The sequence below is a fragment of the Oncorhynchus tshawytscha genome, linkage group LG16, assembly GCF_018296145.1.
Source record: "Oncorhynchus tshawytscha isolate Ot180627B linkage group LG16, Otsh_v2.0, whole genome shotgun sequence".
NCBI classification, from domain to species: domain Eukaryota; kingdom Metazoa; phylum Chordata; class Actinopteri; order Salmoniformes; family Salmonidae; genus Oncorhynchus; species Oncorhynchus tshawytscha.
The window spans coordinates 24,332,971-24,353,451 of NC_056444.1; the positions used below are offsets into that span (position 1 = coordinate 24,332,971).

The window sequence follows — 20,481 nt, forward strand, 5'->3', positions numbered from 1 at the left end:
AGTACATTGAGTTCTCATCACCGGCACTCATCTAAATTAGAGCCTCAACACAAGACATAGTGTTTAGATGATGATGAGGAAAACAATGTGATGAGTGTTGTCTTAAGTCCTACTCCAAATGTGCTAAACAATGATAAGTTAGACAGTCCTATCCATACGGGACCACTGTCTTCGCTCGTATAATGAGAAATGGGAAGGGGAGATCCAGGTGTACCATCAACATAATGGTTTGTGTTTGTTTGCCAGGCTTTCTGTCTGTCTGACTCTGTTCAATGCAGCTCACGGATAACATCCTCACGCTGTTTTTAAAGCAATAATGTAGACAACATTCAACACAAACTCTTCAGAGCAACACTCAATTTGAGGATATTTGTAAAAGTTGATAAAAAACCATAACAGTGGACTGTGCTGTCAAAGAGTCTACTCATATGGCAAAACTCAGGTTCCATTCAGAGTAAAGGTAAGTAAAGGATTATTGTGTATCAATAGCAAGACTATTGGCCGCCCCCCCCTTGGGTTGTGCCGTGGCGGAGATCTTTGTGGGCTATACTCGGCCTTGTCTCAGGATGGTAAGTTGGTGGTTGAAGATATCCCTCTAGTGGTGTGGGGGCTGTGCTTTGGCAAAGTGGGTGGGGTTATATCCTGCCTGTTTGGCCCTGTCCAGGGGTATCATCGGATGGGGCCACAGTGTCTCCTGACCCCTCCGGTCTCAGCCTCCAGTATTTATGCTGCAGTAGTTTATGAGTTGGGGGGCTAGGGTCAGTCTGATATATCTGGAGTATTTCTCCCATCTTATCCGGTGTCCTGTGTGAATTTAAGTATGCTCTCTCTAATGCTCTCTTTCTTTCTTTCTCTCTGAGGACCTGAGCCCTAGGACCATGCCTCAGGACTACCTGGCATGATGACTCCTTGCTGTCCCCAGTCCACCTGGCCGTGCTGCTGCTCCAGTTTCAACTGTTCTGCCTGCGGCTATGGAACCCTGACCTGTTCACCGGACGTGCTACCTGTCCCAGACCTGCTGTTTTCAACTCTCTAGAGACAGCAAGAGCGGTAGAGATGATCGGCTATGAAAAGCCAACTGATATTTACTCCTGAGGTGCTGACTTGTTGCACCCCCGACAACTACTGTGATTATTATTATTTGACCATGCTGGTTATTTATGAACATTTTAACATCTTGGCCATGTTCTGTTATAATCTCCACCCAGCACAGCCAGAAGAGGACTGGCCACCCCTCATAGTCTGGTTCCTCTCTAGGTTTCTTCCTAGGTTTTGGCCTTTCTAGGGAGTTGTTCCTAGCCACCGTGCTTCTACACCTGCATTGCTTGCTGTTTTAGGCTGGGTTTCTGTACAGCACTTTGCTATATCAGCTGATGTAAGAAGGGCTATATAAATACATTTGATTTTGATTGATACAAAAATCGTCCCAACAAATTGTTGTGATGTTCAATACACTTGCAATAAAGTTTGACTATGATTGATACCTTTGTGGTCGCTCAGCATGGATCCGAAGGCACTGATGATATAATCGGCCTTGAGGCGTATGATCTGATCCTCGTCCTCCATCCAATCACCTTCGTCTGTCAGCTCTGTTCGACAGAACTCCATTCCCACCAAGCGACCCGCCTTCATGATGACCTCACGAGGGGACAGGAAGGGCATGAACTCACACTTCTCTTCCATGGCCAGCTCCATCTATAGGTAGGAGAAATATAGAGCTCAGGGGTCAATGGTGATGGGTCATCGACAGGTTACATCTTTAAATTGTGGCTTGAATTGTGTTGAATTATTTTAAGTATCAACGATTCTAATTCTTTTATCACAATATTTCTCGTCAAATGCAAAGTCATTTTCATCTAAAACTGGACAAAAAGATGTCTAATTATCAAGCCCACGGTACAACTTTTTTATTCCCTTCCCTTTTTTATTCCCAAAATATATTTTGTAGTCTCACACATTACAACGGCACACAATAGAAGACACTAGGAAGTTTTCCTGCTTTGTTCAAAGACCTTCAATTTCATACGGATTAATGAAAAAAGGCCCCATCTACAACAAAGTCATTGAAATTACGTTTCCAGTCCTGAGATGTGCACAAAAGGGAAGGGGGGTGGGTTGCTTCTATAATAGCTTCCCTTTCTCTCAGTTTTCTGAAATTGTCTCAGTTGACATCAATGCTCATGCTTCACACAATATTGAACTTTTTTCAATGTGATGTGAAGGTTACTGACGCCTACAAGAGGCCTAAACTTAATATACCTTATAAACAAACTTAATTAGTGTGAGGCGATGCTAGCAGCTTAACTGTCTGCTTCTGCGGGGAAAAGCAAACAGCTGTTGATAATCACCTTACTTTTCTCATTTCGTTAGGGTTATTTTTGGCGTTACTATGGCAGCAAGAGGTGTGCTCTGACACGACGCATGACTAAAGGTGCCGTTGGACGATGATTCGAGAATGAACTGTGCTGTCAAGCTCAACTCTCAACTAGAATAGCATTGACAGAAAGACACCTTGAACTTTTCATCACACTCACAATCATAACTAATATACGGCAGTTGAAGAATGCATCTTAACTCCAAGTGCTACTTTTACTGATGGTCTAACACATCAAAAGTTGATAAGAATCAAGACTGAAGGGAGTATACGAGTCAATGTCATGCTTCAAATGCAGGGATATCTTTTGAAGGAACAGTGAAAATAGCAACAGCACTGCCTATGATATCCTTCCTCTCTCCTTTGTGGCAGCGCTACTAGAAAGGGACAGATCCCAGTGAGTCCGTCTGGGGCTCACGGCAGTGTGTGTGTGCAGGCGGAGAGCTTTTGACAGTTATCGCCCTCCAGAACCTAAGACAGGCCTTTGTAATAAACCAGAAAAAAAGTGTCTTAAAAATCATGTCAGCAGGGCCAAGGAGAGGACACTCACACAGACAGCTTAATAAAGACAGCGTCCTCTCTCCTCTTCACTAGCCTTCTCCCTAACACTATCTCTCTGTCTATCTTTCTCCCTCAGTCTTTCTCTCTCTCTCTGTCTGTCTTTCTCTCTCTCTGTCTGTCTTTCTCAAACAAGTTAAGCATCTGGTACACTGGTAACATTTAGTGATCTCTCTCTCTCTGTCAACGTCTTCTCTTTTCTCCTTTTCTCTCCTTTCTTCTGGTTTGTCTCTACCTCCTCGGGGACAGCCCTGATGTTGGTGAAGCCTTTCCTAAACACCACGTAGACCCGCTTGGCACCGCAGCGCAGGGAAGAAGTGGCACAGTCGAAAGCTGTGTCTCCTGAACCCAGAACAATCACCGTGCCACGCAGCTCTGGCAGGGAAGACTTGCAGCTACACATTCCTAAAAGCGCGAGGAGAAGAGAAAAGGAGTTACAATCTGATCATTTACTGTGTTGATTTTGAAATTACATATACAGGGCCAGTCAAAAGTTTGGACATACCTGCTCATTCTACAATGTAGAATAATAGTGAACACAACAAAACTATGAAATAACACATACGGAATCATGTAATAACCAAAAAAAGGGTTAAACAAATCAAAACATATTTTATATCTGAGATTCTTCAAAGTAGCCAGCCTTTGCCTTGATGACAGCTTTGCAGACTCTTGGCACTCTCTCAACAAGATTCATGAGGTAGTCACCTGGAATGCATTTCAATTAACAGGTGTGCTTTATTAAAAGTTCATTTGTGGAATTTCTTTCCATCTTATTGCGTTTGAGCCAATCAGTTGTGTTGTGACAAAGTAGGGGTGGTATACAGAAGATAGCCCTATTTGGTAAAAGACCCAGTCCATATTATGGCAAGAACAGCTCAAATAAGCAAAGAGAAACGAACGTCCATCATTACTTGAGGACATGAAGGTCAGTCAATCTGGAAAAATAACTTTGAACATTTCTTCAAGTGCAGTCGCAAAAACCATCAAGCTCTATGATGAAACTGCCTCTCATGAGGACAGTCACAGGAAAGGAAGACCCAGAGTTACCTCTGCTGCAGTGGGAAAGTTCATTAGAGTTACCAGTCTCAGAAATTGCAGCCCAAATAAATGCTTCACAGAGCCCAAGTAACAGACACATCTCAACATCAACTGTTCAGAGGAGATTGGGAATCAGGCCTTCATGGTCGAATTGCTGCAAAGAAACCACTACTAAAGGACACCAATAAAAAGAAGAGACTTCCTTGGGCCAAGAAACACAAGCAATGGACATTAGACCAGTGGAAATCTGTCCTTTGGTCTGATGAGTCCAAATTGAGATTTTGAGTTCCAACCACAGTGTCTTTGTGAGACGCAGAGTAGGTGAAAGGATGAACTCCGCATGTGTGGTTACCACTGTGAAGCATGGAGGAGGAGGTGTGATGGCGTAGGAGTGCTTTGCTGGTGACACTGTCTGTGATTTATTTAGAATTCAAGGCATACTTAACCAGCATGGCTACCACAGCATTCTGCAGTGATATGCCATCCCACCTGGTTTGCGCTTAGTGGAACTATCATTTGTTTTTCAACAGGACAATGACCCCAAAGACACCTCCAGCCTGTGTAAGGGCTGTTTGACCAAGAAGGAGAGTGATGGAGTGCTGCATCAGATGACATGGCCTCCACAATCACCCGACCTCAACCCAGTTGAGATGGTTTGGGATAAGTTGAACAGCATAGTGAAGGAAAAGCAGCCAACAAGTGCTCAGCCTATGGGGGAACTACTTCAAGACTGTTAAAAAGCATTCAGGTGAAGCTGGTTGAGAGAATGAGAATGAGTGTGCAAAGCTGTCATCAAGGCCAAGAGTGGCTACTTTGAAGGATCTAACATCTTAAATATATTTTGATTTGTTTAATACTTTTTTGGTTACTACATTACTCCACACGTCTTATTTCACAGATTTGACGTCTTAACTATTATTCTATAATGTAGAACATAGTAAAAATAAAGAAAAACCCTTGAATGAATGAGTAGGTGTGTCCAAACTTTTGACTAGTACTGTATGTCTAAGTGTTTAATTCATTGTGGGAAAACTACACTGAACAAAAACATAAAATGCAACATGCACTTATTATTAAGATTTTACTGAGTTACAGATCATAAAAGGAAATCAGTCAATTGAAATACATTAATTGACTCTGATTACAGATATGCATCTGTTGGTCAGACACAGAGTAAAAAAAAAAGTTTAAAAAAGGTATGGGCGTGGATCAGAAAACCAGTCAGTATCTGGTGTGACCACCTCATGCAGCGCAACACATCTCCTTCGCATAGAGTTGATCAGGCTGTTGATTGTGGCCTGTGGAATGTTGCCCCACTCCTCTTCAATGGCTGTGAGAAGTTACTGAATATTGGCGGGAACTTGGAACACACTTTCGTACAAGTCGATCCAGAGCATCCCAAACATGCTCAAAAAATGACATGTCTGGTGAGTATCCTTGCGACATGGGGCTGTGCATTATCATGCTGAAACATGAGGTGATGGCGGCGGATGAATGAAACGACAATGGGCCTCATGATCCTGTTATGGTGGCTCTGTGCATTCAAATTGCCATCGCAATTGTGTTTGTTGTCCGTAGCTTATTCCAGCCCATACCATAACCCCACCGCCACAATAGGGTACTCTGTTCACAACGTTGACATCAGCAAACCGCTCGCCCACACTACGCCATACACGCTTGTCTGCCATCTGCTCTGTACAACTCAAACTGGTATTCATCCAGTGTGCCAGTGGCCATCGAAGGTAAGCATTTGCCCACTGAAGTTTGTTACGATACTAAACTGCAGTCAGGACAAGACCCTTGTGAGGAGGCTGGTGGCTGGTCTCAGACAATCCCGCAGACGACGAAGCCGGATGTGGAGTTCCTGGGCTAGCGCGGTTACACATGGCCTGCGGTTGTGAGATCGGTTGGAAGTACAGCCATATTCTCTAAAACAACGTTGGAGATGGCTTATGGTAGAGAAGGTAGGTAGAGAAATTAACATTCAATTCTATGGCAACCACTCTGGAGGCATGCAGTCAGCATGCCTATTGCACATCCCCTCAAAACTTGAGACATCTGTGACACTGTGTTGTGACAAAACTGCACATTTTAGAGTGGCCTTTTATTGTCCCCAGCACAAGGTGAACCTGTGTAATGATCATGCTGTTTAATCAGCTTCTTGATATGCCAGACCTGTCAGGAGAATGGATTGTCTTGGTAAAGGAGAAATGCAACAAATGTGTTCACAGCATTTGTGAGAAATAAGCTTTTTGTGTGTATGGAAAATGTGGGGATCTTTTATTTTAGCTTAGGAAACACACATTTACATATATTTTTCAGTATAAATGAAATCTTTAAAAAAAGAAACAATTTAGTTGCGGCTGTCAATGCTCGTTCTATTGGCTGTGGTGTTCACCTGTTTTGCTGGCTTTGGAGACCAAAGGTAGGAAATCCTTTGACGTGTAAAATCCTTGTTCGATCGTCAGCTCCTCAAATATTTTATGTCTGTTAGCCTGTGGAAGACCTGGTGACAAAACGACACAGAATTAAAGCAACGGAGTTGAGAAAAGTATTATAGCAACAAATTAACAAATGGCACAGACAGAATAACGTACATTTCTGAAAGTTTAAAGCCCTTACAGAAAAAACACATGACTTTCATGTGATCACATATGATATTATGAGAAGTTAATGTGATAACATGTGACAGCATGTAAAAGCAACATGTGATAACATGAAACTACATATGTGAAAACCAGTGGTGGGCCGTCAGGGCCAGCAAGGCCTTCTCTGCTGGCCTAAACATCAACAGAATATAATTTTTTTTAAAATATATTTTCCAACAAATATGTATTAAATTATTCCCCAGAGTAAGAGTTATACTCTTCATTTCATAGCTTTCCTCTTGGTTGCACTGCTTCCAGCCCCAGGTTGAGATTTGGAGGTCTGGTCTTTATGTTAGATCTTTTATCCAATCATATTCAGCCATCATGTGTTGCCAGGGGTCTAAAATCTGCCCTCAGGCCTTCAGAATCAACAGTGCGGGCGCTTATAGCTCAAAGTGAATGGAAATTAAAATTTAGTGTCAACCAATCAGCTTTAGAGTTGGCTATTGTACGCCTGCTGGCTGGCTCCAGTGTTACACAGGAGCCAGCTAGCAGGCATAGTGCGTGCACGTCTTTTGATTGGATTACCAATATTGAGAGGCAGGTCCTATATGGGCAGGTCTATGCAGAATCTCAGAACTAGGAAACTGAATTTGATAAACAAATTAATTTGCATACTACTAAGCTGTTTTTCAACCCACAATGGCGGAAGGAGAAGATATCGATTTGGTCGAGGATATAATTATAACGCCATTCTCAAGACAAACTTTTCAAGAAAAGTTAGACATTGTCAGGAGAGGTCGACGCCGACGCTACAAAGCCTGTCACAGGCGGGAAAGGGGTTTGTTCGCCACTTTCAAAGTTCCAACTACGAGCGCTATCAATGGCTCACAGGCTCCGAGAAGCACTGCAAACTGTACTGCTGGGAATGCCTATTATTTGCAAGTGATCGATTTGGTGTTTGGAGCCACACTGGCTTTGCAAACTTGAGTTGTCTAACCAAGGCAGCAACGAGACACCAAAGTACGGCTGGGCACTTACAAGCAATGGTGCTTTTGAAAACTTTTGGGGACACCCGAGTGTATCTACAGCTCAACGAACAAGCGCGCAGGGCAACGAAGCTGCACAATGAAACGGTATTGTACTCTTCCCCTGCAATTCTCTGAATAAAAATGTCAATTTCAAGGTAACGCAACGCCTGTTTATACTGCGTTTCTGTCTAAATGTATAGTGTCTAGAGCCATGGCACCATAATGATGGTAATAAGAGGTGGATTAATTTGGGTGGGACTGTGTAGGACTTCACTGAAAGCCCAGGCCCCAGGCACGCTACTGGTGAAAACATGATCTCATTCGAAATAAATGTGACAACATGGGGATGGAAAATGTCTACATTTTTCACATGTGAATCTGCAATTCCACATGCGAGGTGAAAAGATGTTATTCTCCTCAACATAATGAACTCTAAATGTAACACATGGTTTCCCATGTGAACAACTGACCTCGCATGTGCCTCTTTCTTTTTACATGTGAAAATTCCCACTCAACACGTGAAACAGCTCTTTTTTTGGGAATGAAATTATATGGGGGTTTTAAAGTAAGTGGTACGCTGTTCAGATAAAATTGTGTCAAACAAATCTTTTGACATTATCACTTAGCACGGACTTTTCAAAATGACCACAACTGTGATTTGAACTCAACCTCTCATCTTTCTGCTGTTCTGACTATTCTGTCATCATTGATTTCTTTTACTTATTTCCGCAATTTGAGGGTTTTCTGTATAGTTTTCTAAGGTTGGTGGGGAATATTATTCTGTTTTAATGTTACTCCTGAATCACTGTGATGAATATACATGTGTATTTTTAAGTAAAGTAAATATCAGTTTTGTTAAGTCCAACTATCCTTTTCTCTCACTCCTCGACTACTGGTGACACTTTCTACAATCCTATGGAAGACAGAGCTCTCTATTTTTTATTTATTTTACCAAGGGTCAGTTAAGAACAAATTCTTATTTACAATGACGGCCTACACCGGCCAAACCCGGGCGATGCTGGGCCAATTGTGCTCCCTGAACCAGTGTGTCTGTAGTGAGATGCAGTGCCTTAGACCGCTGCACCACTTGGGAGCCCCGCTACTGTCATGTCAATCCAGTGAAAAACTACACTGGACAGATACGGTTTTGTATTGGTTCCATTGTGTTGAGTACGGAGTTCTAAACCTTGACCTACAATTATCACTGTGATATATTTTACAGGGACAATAATAATCTATGCCTTAGAAATACCTGACAAAGCCTCTATTTTACCACAAGCAATCATGTCACATTGATATGAACAAGGCTCAGATCTAACATAATAGTAGAAACTGAGACTTGCTGGCTGCGTTTAAACATATATTTTCCCACTAATTGGTCTTTTGACGAATCAGATCAGCTCTTTTGTCCAAAAATGGTCAAAATAACAGAATTGGCCTGCTTGTGTAAATGCAGCCACTGAGAAGAATTGGAAAGTGACACACTGAAATAATATAGCAATAACCTTTTTGGAGCAATATTGTAACATTAACTATATCAGTATGTTGGTATATATTTATATTAACCAACTTGTTAAAATGCATGGCTCCTAATGGGGATATTACTGTATATCACGGCTGAGAGCTCATTAAATATGGATATGAATTGCTGAGTAATGGTGACTGGGAGGGTAAATTGTGACACATAGCACAGTAGTTTTATAACAGTGTTTAAAAATGCAAGGTTACAGTATATGAAACAATGGGCACATTCCACTAAGAAAGACAAGTGAGTAGTGTCCCTCATTTCTAGGAGAAGGCTTTTATGTTAAAGCTTTTGGGGCAGCTAATTCGGCAGCAGTAGTAATCCAAAGAAATTAGACTCCGGCAACTGCTCTAATACTACAAACATACAGTATCTCTATAAGTAGTTAAACATCTTTGGATTAATTAACAGTATATGTGCCAAACAAACAAAATAGCATTTGTGATCAATACAAACAAAATACTATAGCACCATTATTGAAACCACTATATGCAGCTAAACAACCTCAGGGACGAGTTTTCAAAGTGAAGTTACAGGACATTACCTTTAACTTCTTGGTGACTGGGGGGCAGTATTGAGTAGCTTGGATGAATAAGGTGCCCAGAGTAAACTGCCTGCTACTCAGCCATAAAAGCTAGAATATGCATATAATTTGTATATTTGTATAGAAACCACTGAAGTTTCTAAAACTGTTTGAATGATGTCTGTGAGTATAACAGAACTCATATGGCAGGCGAAAACCTGAGAAAAATTCAACCATGAAGTGGGAAATTTGAGTTTTGTAGGTTTTAAACTCAAAGCCTATCGAAGACACAGTGGGATATTGGTCATGTTGCACTTCCTAAGGCTTCCACTAGATGTCAATAGTCTTAAGAACCTGGTCTGATGCTTCTACTGTGAAGTGGGGCCGAATGAGAGGGGATTGAGCCAGGTTGAGCCAGGTGTCTGGCAGATTGCCACGAGCTCGTGGCGCGCGGTGATGTGAAAGTTAGCTTGCGTTCCATTGCTTTTCTACAGACAAAGGAATTCTCCGGTTGGAACATTATTGAACATTTATGATAAAAACGTCCTAAAGACTGATTCTATACTTCGTTTGACATGCTTCTACGACCTGTAATATAACTTTTTGGACTTTTCATCCGACCTTTCGGAAGGACTTGTTTGGATTTGTTTACCAAACGCCCTAACAAAAGGAGCTATTTGGACATAAATTATAAACTTTATCGAACAAATCAAATATTTATTGTGGAACTGGTATTCCTGGGAGTGCATTCTGATAAAGATAATCAAAGTTAAGTGAATATTTATAATGTTGACTGCACAATGGCAGATTATTGCATGGTATGCTTTTTCCGTAAAGTTTTTTTTTAAAATCTGACACAGCGGTTGCATTAAGGAGTTTATCTAAAGTTCCATCTGTAATAGTTGTATCTTTTATCAATGTTTATTCTGAGTATTTCTGTAAATTGATGTGGCTTCTCTGCAAAATCACTGCATGTTTTGGAACTACTGAACATAACACGCCAATGTAAAATAAGATTTTTGGATATAAATATGCACTTTATCAAAAAAAACATACATGTATTGTGTAACATGAAATCATATGAGTGTCATCTGATGAAGATCATCAAAGGATAGTGATTAATTTGATCTATATTTCTGCTTTTTGTGACTCCTCTCTTTGGCTGGAAAAATGGCTGGGTTTTCTGTGACTTGGTGGTGACCTAACAAACGTTTGTGGTGCTTTCGCTGTAAAGCCTTTTTGAAATCAGACACTGTGGCTGGATTATCGAGAATTGTATCTTTAAAATGGTGTAAAATACTTGTATGCTTGAGGAATTTTAATTGAGATTTTTGTTGTTTTGAATATGGCGCCCTGCACTTTCACTGGCTGTTGGCGGGATGGGACGCTACTGTCCCAAATATCCCAGAGAGGTTAAACCTATTCGTCTGGGTTTAAACTGACCCTCTCCAAACCCCTCACAGCAGTGTTACTATACCTGACTATACAGTCCTTTTTGTAAGTATTGAGACCCCTTGACGTTTTCCAATACTTAACAGCCGCATTCTAAATGTATTTAAAAATAATCATAATTCTCAGCAATCTATACACAATACCCCATAATGACAAATCAAAAACAGGTTTGTAGAAATGTTAGCAAATGCATTAAAAATAAACTATTTACATAAGTATTCAGACCTTAACTCAGTACTTTGTTGAAGCACCTTTGGTAGCGATTACAGCCTCAAGTCTTCTTGGGCACACCCGTATTTGGGGAGTTTCTCCCATTCTTCTCTGCAGATCCTCTCAAGCTCCATCAGGTTGGATGGGGATCAGTCGCTGCACAGCTATTTTTAGGTCTATTCTCCCAGTCCATGCCGCTGAAAAACATCCCCACAACATGATGCTGCCACCACCATGCTTCACCGTTGGGATGGTGCCCGAATTCCTCCAGATGTGATGCTTGGTATTAAGGCCAAAGAGTTCAATCTTGGTTTCATCACACCAGAGAATCTTGTTTCTCATGGTCAGAGAGTCCTACAGGTGCCTTTTGGCAAACTCAAAGCAGGCTGTCATGTGCCTTTTACTGAGGAGTGCTGGAGTGCTGCAGAGATGGTTGTCCTTCTGGAAGATACTCCCATCTCCACTGTAAGAGTGACCATCGGGTTCCTGGTCACCTCCCTGGCCCTTCTCCCCCTTTGCTCAGTTAGGAAGAGTCTTGGTGGTTCCAAACTTCTTCTATTGAAGTGTGATGGAGGCCACCATTTTCTTGGAGAACTTCAAAGCTGCAGAAATGTTTTGGCACCCTTCCCCAGATCTGTACCTCGACACAATCCTGTATCGGAGCTCTACAGACAATTCCTTCGACCTCATGGCTTGGGTTTTGCTTTGACATGCACTGTCAACTATGAGATGTTATATAGACAGGTGTGTGCATTTCCAAATCATGTCCAATCAATTGAATTTACCACAGGTGGACTCTAATTTGTAAAAACAGATCAAGGGTTTCACAAAGTACTGTATGTAAATAATTTATGTAATTTCTTATAGATTTGTTAATATTTCTAAAAACCTGTTTTCACTTCGTCATTATGGGGTTTGTTAAAATTTCTAAAAACCTGTTTTCACTTTGTCATTATGGGGTTTGTGTGTAGATTGATGATCTGAATACTTTTCAAATGCACTGTATAGACATCATTAGTATTCAATACCAAATCAAAGCACGTGAACAAAAACCCTTGCAGTAGACGATCATGACAGAGTGGATTGTAAGTCATGTGGCTCCATTTGCCACGTATTTCATCTAATTTCCCTTCTCCTCTATCGGTCTCTCTCTTCCTCTCTCACTCCCTCGGCAGGCCATGCATGTACAGTGGAGTGAACCCTACCCCTTTTTTCATATTAAGAATATAATATGATATAGAATACATCCTCTTTTGCAGATGTTTTCATTCGCTGCCGGGCCCTCCTCTCATTAATCAAACCTTATCAGTTGCCATCCGACTAGAGAAAGAGAGGGACAGAGAGAGAGGGGGACACAAAAGGAGAAAGAGAGCGAGAGACAGAAAGTGAGAGGGAGATAGAGAGAGAGAGAGGGAGATGGAGAGAAGGAAAAATACAAAAAAGGAAGGGACAAGGGGGAGAAGGAGGAGGAGGAGGAAGGGAGTGCACATTCACTCCCTGACCTCGTTCACCCTTATGATGATCAAGCACCAAGGACAGATTGTTAAATAATGCAGCGGCACACTAAGTACATTAAGATTTAACATAAATCAAGACCTCTGAAGCCATAACTGCCCTCTGTACTGGGATCCATTAACCTTGTCACTGGGAGAAAGGGACACATCCAGAGAGAGAATATGGACGCTTCCGTCACACCTTATGGTAGCCATTGGTACTCACATAGATAAGCCTTATGCTGGACTCATAGTGAGACATAATAATTCACACGCAGTAAAGGGTACCATTTCCAAAGATAAATTGGTAGTGCTACACATTTGTTGTAGAAGAGAGGAGTTTCTATATACAAATATACATTAAATCAAATGTTATTAATTATGTCAAGTTTTCCTTCTGATGCGAATTCATTGACAACTTGACGTTGACTCCCTGATCGAAAATCAGCCCCAATCGGCATCGTCCTGTCTACTGTCCAACAACATCAGCTATTGACTTTCCAATGTTTTCAAATCAAACGCTGTCTTTAAAAATGATCAGAACCATTTTAAACCATTCAAAACTACTTCTATCACTTTCCCTGCTTGTTCTTTTCTTTACATCAACTTATTTCTTCCACCCCTCTTTTCAAGATGTGCCAATCCAATCAATGGACGGTCCGTTCATCTGTCTTTCCAGCCTTTCAGCAATATGCAGAACAGCTGCTGTCTTTAAAAACACCAAAGAAGGGATGGAATTTTCTGTAAACCAGAGAAATCAAAGGAGAACCAAGACAATTGAGCCTCACCACCACAGATCACATTGTAGAGCGGAGGATAAAGGGTTAATCCACTGTTTAAACCAAATGAACCTTTGAGCTGGCTTCCTAAGCTTATAGCTCAGAAACAATGCCCTTATCTCTCTCCCTCAACCTGCCTTCCGTTCAGCATACTGCCAGGGAGAAATTAGCATGTCAATCATGTCGGAGGATGACATTTAAAAAGCCTGTAAAGGACTAGTATGAAATCACAGAAATTAATTGCAAACACACTTCCGCTTGAATTTTTCATAGGGAATTGAAATTCCTTTACATCCCTTTGTGAGGAAAAGGAGAAAAAAAAATCCCAAAATAGTTTTAAATGAACGACTCGCCGTAATTAGGGAGTCCACTATCAAATGACTCTGAGCATTTTGAAACAATAAATTATAGGAGTCTTTTTTATTCTGTTTTAGTTCAGTAAAACCAAACAAACAGACAGACAGCTTCAAGGAGCGTTTGAGTTCTCCAGATCCACACAGCTACAAGACAGCTACATTTATTTGCCTGCTATAGAAAAAATAAAAACAATATTACTACTCCCGGCAGAAGAAGTCTTCAGTTAAGGCAAGTCATCACTATGTAACGGAGTGCTTCTTTGATTCTAATGAGAAATGGGAGCATTTGAATGAAGCTCAGCCTGAAAGATAACAGGTTCATAGAGGTATTAAGTGTTTGAGAACATTTAATGTTAACTCTCTGTCTTTCTCAAACACTGCTCAACTGACGTACAGCCACAGAAGAAAGTAATCCTCCACCAATTGTTTCAACATTCCATAAACGAATGGACCAGCTAGACTCTGAAAGGTACAACTTGACAAACAAATGAGACTGAAATAGCAAAAGGAGACCAGACCGTCTATTTTGAAAGGTTGTAGCAGATATTCAATTGATTCTACAGGTCATGGGTCACCATGGATTTCATTTGCAGATATATGAGTGGGTAAAAGAGGGAGAGCACAGACTGTAAAAAGCCCTCGGACCCTGGCGAGGGAGTGTGTGTGTGCGAACGTGCGCACATTTATGTGTGCGTGTCGGGGCGTGTGTGCGGGCTTGAGTGTGTCTGTGTGAGTGTGAGGGTTGACATCAGGTTAGCCTTCCGTGCCAGTGGTGAGGTGTATTGCTAAAAAGGATTCCGGTTCAGCGAATCAGAGCTCTGGGATAACCCAGCAGGGGGGACTCTGGGTAGAAATATTTGACGGGGGCACATGGCATGCTCGGTGGTGCCCCAGCGGGCCTCACAACGGGCGCTGTTTGTTTACCATGCTGGGACACAGTATCGCACACAGAAATAACAAATGACAAGTGAATGAGGCTGATGCTGTGAGGCGGGTTAAAGCAGGACCTCTGAAAGAGCGGCAAGCTCACGGAGAATGCATCCCAAATGGCACCCTATTCCTTATATATTGCACTTCTTATGACCAGATCCCTACGGGCCACTGAGTGTCACATTATTACAGAAATTGACTGCTGTGGTACCAAAGGCTCTCCCCCCGGTTGACTTCATTAGTGCACCCGGTACCACAAAACGTTTTGCGACAGAAAACAGCTATTCTTATTATTCTTATTACAGATTACCGACCATTTCGAATCTCACCATACCTTCTCTGCTATGCAATCTGGTTTCAGAGCTGGTCATGGGTGCACCTCAGCCACGCTCAAGGTCCTAAACGATATCTTAACCGCCATTGATAAGAAACATTACTGTGCAGCCGTATTCATTGATCTGGCCAAGGCTTTCGACTCTGTCAATCACCACATCCTCATCGGAAGACTCGACAGCCTTGGTTTCTCAAATGATTGCCTCGCCTGGTTCACCAACTACTTCTCTGATAGAGTTCAGTGTGTCAAATCGGAGGGTCTGCTGTCCGGACCTCTGGCAGTCTCTATGGGGGTGCCACAGGGTTCAATTCTAGGACCGACTCTCTTCTCTGTATACATCAATGATGTCGCTCTTGCTGCTGGTGAGTCTCTGATCCACCTCTACGCAGACGACACCATTCTGTATACTTCTGGCCCTTCTTTGGACACTGTGTTAACAACCCTCCAGGCAAGCTTCAATGCCATACAACTCTCCTTCCGTGGCCTCCAATTGCTCTTAAATACAAGTAAAACTAAATGCATGCTCTTCAACCGATCGCTGCCTGCACCTGCCCGCCTGTCCAACATCACTCTCTGGACGGCTCTGACTTAGAATACTTGAACAAACACAAATACCTAGGTGTCTGGTTAGACTGTAAACTCTCCTTCCAGACCGACATCAAACATCTCCAATCCAAAGTTAAATCTAGAATTGGCTTCCTATTTCGCAACAAAGCATCCTTCACTCATGCTGCCAAACATACCCTTGTAAAACTGACCATCCTACCAATCCTCGACTTCGGCGATGTCATTTACAAAATAGCCTCCAATACCCTACTCAACAAATTGGATGCAGTCTATCACAGTGCAATCCGTTTTTTCACCAAAGCCCCATATACTATCCACCATTGCGACCTGTACGCTCTCGTTGGCTGGCCCTTGCTTCATACTCTTCGCCAAACCCACCGGCTCCATGTCATCTACAAGACCCTGCTAGGTAAAGTCCCCCTCGCTGGTCACCATAGCATCACCCACCTGTAGCACGCGCTCCAGCAGGTATATCTCTCTGGTCACCCCCAAAACCAATTATTTCTTTGGCCACCTCTCCTTCCAGTTCTCTGCTGCCAATGACTGGAACGAACTACAAAAATCTATGAAACTGGAAACACTTGTCTCCCTCACTAGCTTTAAGCACCAACTGTCAGAGCAGCTCACAGATTACTGCACCTGTACATAGCCCACCTATAATTTAGCCCAAACAACTACCTCTTTCCCTACTGTATTTATTTTGTTTATTTATTTATTTTGCTCCTTTGCACCCCATTATTTTTATTTCTACTTTGCACATTCTTCCACTGCAAATCTACCATTCCAGTGTTTTAATTGCTATATTGTATTTAATTTGCCACCATCGCCTTTTTTTTGCCTTTACCTCCCTTATCTCACCTCATTTGCTCACATCATATATAGACTTGTTTATACTGTATTATTGACTGGATGTTTGTTTTACTCCATGTGTAACTCTGTGTCGTTGTATGTGTCGAACTGCTTTGCTTTATCTTGGCCAGGTCGCAATTGTAAATGAGAACTTGTTCTCAACTTGCCTACCTGGTTAAATAAAGGTGAAAAAAAAAGTTAATGTAGTCACTCCATGCATCAGTCAGTTTTCTTCTATTTGGTGGCCAATGAGTACAACCCACATCATCTTTACAATTGCTCATCATACTGGTACGAGAGTACATATATACAGAGAGAGGGTGGAAAAGACAGGAGGAAAAGGAATAAATGAATAACCAACCAATGCCGATAAAGACAGCTTTGTAACCTTCATCTCTCAGAGAGAGCAGAGTCATCCCGTCCTGGCCCAGGGCTTTCTCACACACCACCTGAAACAATACAACACAACTCATTAGTTATAACGGGAGCACCAGCTCTAAGAACATTTCAACAGATAATCTATTGTATAATTATAATAAATGTTGTACGTAAAATGCTTGATGATCAAAAACGGAACGTTCTAACACCTGGCTTAACACTCCGGTTGGATGAGCATATTAATGAGTTGTACCAATAATCAAAATGACCTAACTTGGGACGCTATTCACTCTTTATGTGATTATAAGTCTTCCTCAAATTCTTCACTTCTACTATTTATCTTTTCACAGAACAGAGCAGAAAAATCCACATAGACATGCAAATGCCTCACCTCTAACTACTCCCCTCACTCCACTCCCTCCATTCTTTTCAGCAACCAAATCTGTTTCCTGGTTTAAAATGAATCATGAGCAGGTGCTGTCTGGTCTGGTCTGGTCTGCCGTGGCTGGCTAGCTGGCCGTGGTAAGGACTATCGATTGCCCTTTCTCACCACTGTGGCATTCAAGCAACAGACAGACAGACAAGCTAGAGCATCGCCCCAAGTTGCAGCCGGTGCCGGAGACACAAGGTCTCAGCAGCCTGGAGCCTGCCCGGCCTGATGCAGCTTTTAATTGTTCTTTATTAATGCGCCTGACATTTGGGCTGCTGATCTTCTCCCAGACCTGTCGCCTGCGCTAGCCTCTGATGTAAACGAGGAAGGGGACAGGGGAATGGAGGGAGAGATGGAGAGAGGGGACAGGGGGGAGATGGAGAGAGAGTGGGAGGGGAGGTGGGGGACTCATTACCTTGATGCCCAAATCCATCATCAGCTCCACCTCGAAGTGCACTACCTCATATGGCAGCCTGAACTGAGGGATCTCCGCAGAGCTGTGAGAGAGAGAGAGAATGAGAGAGAGAGAATGAGAGAGAGAGAATGAGAGAGAGAGAATGAGAGAGAGAATGAGAGAGAGAATGAGAGAGAGAATGAGAGAGAGAATGAGAGAGAGAATGAGAGAGAGAATGAGAGAGAGAATGAGAGAGAGAGAATGAATGTGACTGGGAGATGGAGAAGGAGGAACAGGACGAAAAGGAGGAGGAGGATGAGGCGGATGAGGAGGAGGATGAAGAAGAGGGATAACAGAGAAAGGACTCTCAGAGGAATATGAAATAGATAGACACAGGGAAGAGGATTCTCTATACTGTTGCAACAGCAACTCCTTTTTCTTATTTTCATTTGATGAACTGGGTTGGTCTTCACTTTTTCTACTTTCTCTGCCTCAAAATTATCCTGCTTCTATGTCCAACCTCTCCCTGAACCATCCTCAAATTCTTAATTTTATTCCCGGTTGTCCTTCGAAGTACGTGAAACCCACTGTGGACATTTGCTGGAATCCTAGGAGAAATCAAAGAACGTCTGCTAAATGACTAAAATGTAAAATGTACTAAAGGCCTGGGTAGGTAATTGGTAACCCAATCCAAACTCAGGCATTTGAAAGATGAATATTCACAATTACCAAAACTCTCATTAGCAGCTGTGACCTTATACAATGTTCTTTATATTGATCCAGCAGACCCATGATCAACAATGCCCTTTAGTGGTAAATGCCCCACACAAAAGGACATGAATTTAGATGAATTACAGATGCATATCCGCAAGCGTTGACAAGGAGCCACAGATCTGGCTTTAAGTTACACCATTGACTAATTGCTGCCCAGGAAGCGAATGAATACAAATGTAGGATCTTAATTCGATCACTCTTTTGTTGCTGAGAATTGAAATTGAAGATAAGCATTGTCATTTACATAAATTCACTGAAAACCCATACTAACATTGCACTTTTCACGTAGCCTACTTTTTGCTTAACTTTGTGAACAAAACACTCAAATCCTGTTGATGCAGGATTATTTTGCTGTGACAATATATACTGAGTATACTAAACATTAAGAGCACGTTCCTAATATTGAGTTCCTAATTTGTAATTATGAAGACCCAGGTTGGGGTCAAAGTCCTAGTCCTATTACACATTATTGGATTACATTTTTGTTATTTTGTTATGTTACTAGCCATTGAAAAAAAAAAATGAAAAAAAATTCAAATACATGTTACAATGTCAACTTGAAAAGAGGTCTAGGTGTGACAACAAACACTAGTGGGATTGTGAAGTTTTACCTCAGTCCGCCGATCCACTTCTGTTTTTCGAATATGGTGATGTCATCGTAGCCAAGGCGAGCCAGGAAGGAAGCACAGCTGATGCTGGCCGGGCCACAGCCAATCAGAGCGATCTTGGAGTGGAAGCTGTTAGGCATCTGGTCTGGAGGAGGGAGAGCTGGGTTCCTCACTTGAGGAATGCCCATCTTACTAAAGATCTGAGGTGAAAACAGACACATGAGGGAGTTTGGTTTATGTACTTGCTTGATTGCTTGCTTACTTAGACCATTCAATTCCTAGTGGAATATACAATGCATTCGGAAAGCATTCAGACCCCTCGACTTTTTCCACATTTTGTGATGTTACAACCTTACTCTAAAATTGATTAAATGTACTATTTTCCTCATCAATCTACACAGATGACAAATGCCATAATGACAAAGCAAAACAGGTTTCTTGACATTTTTGCAAATTTAGAACAAACAAAAAACAATAAATACCTTATTTACATAAGTATTCAGACCCTTTGCTATGAGACAGTTAATTGTGCTCAGGTGCATCCTGTTTCCATTCATCATCCTTGAGATGTTTCTACAAATTGATTGGAGTCCACCTGTGGTAAATTCAATTGACATGATTTGCAAAGGCACACACCTGTCTATATAAGGTCCCACAGTTGACGGTGCATTTCAGAGCAAAAACCAAGCCACGAGGTCAAATTAATTGTCCGTAGAGCTCCGAGACAGGACTGTGTTGAGGCACAGATCTGGGGAAGGGTACCAAAACTGCAGCATTGAAGGTCCCCAAGAACACTGTGGCCTCCATCATTCTTAAATGGAAAAAGTTTGGAACCACCAAGACTCTTCCTGGAGCTAGCCAAGCCAAACTGAGCAATCAGGGGAGAAGGGTGTTTGTCAGAGAGGTGACCAAGAATTCATGGTCGGAGTTCCTCTGTGGATATGGGAGAACCTTCCAGAAGGACAACCATCAATGCAGCACTCCACCAATCAGGCCTTTATGGTAGAGTGGCCAGACGGAAGCTACTCCTCAGTAAAAGGCACATAACAGCCCGCTTGGAGTTTTCCAAAAGTCACCTAAAGGACTCTCAGACCATGAGAAACAAGATTCAGTGGTCTGATAATTCGGTACCGGTACCCCCTGTACATAGCCTCGTTATTGTTATGTAATCTTCTTGTGTTACTTTTAGATTTTCTTTTCTTTTTATTCACTTCAGTTTACTTAGTAAATATTTTCTTAACTCTATTTCTTGAACTGCATTGTTGATTAAGGGCTTGTAAGTAAGCA

At 42.0% G+C, this 20,481-nt stretch overlaps 1 protein-coding gene across 2 annotated transcripts in view; it reads right to left on the minus strand.

The window, feature by feature from the left end:
• The window catches only part of LOC112215544 (dihydropyrimidine dehydrogenase [NADP(+)]), a 220,427-nt gene that overhangs the window by 124,635 nt on the left and 75,311 nt on the right, over window positions 1-20,481 (minus strand). For both annotated transcript variants that reach the window (XM_024374642.2, XM_024374644.2), the window contains 6 exons: window positions 19,198-19,394; window positions 17,834-17,915; window positions 16,972-17,059; window positions 6,372-6,479; window positions 3,168-3,337; window positions 1,485-1,695 (listed from right to left, as the gene is read on the minus strand). In XM_024374642.2, coding sequence (XP_024230410.1) covers window positions 1,485-1,695; window positions 3,168-3,337; window positions 6,372-6,479; window positions 16,972-17,059; window positions 17,834-17,915; window positions 19,198-19,394 — 856 coding nt within the window. The remainder of the gene's footprint in view (window positions 1-1,484; window positions 1,696-3,167; window positions 3,338-6,371; window positions 6,480-16,971; window positions 17,060-17,833; window positions 17,916-19,197; window positions 19,395-20,481) is intronic.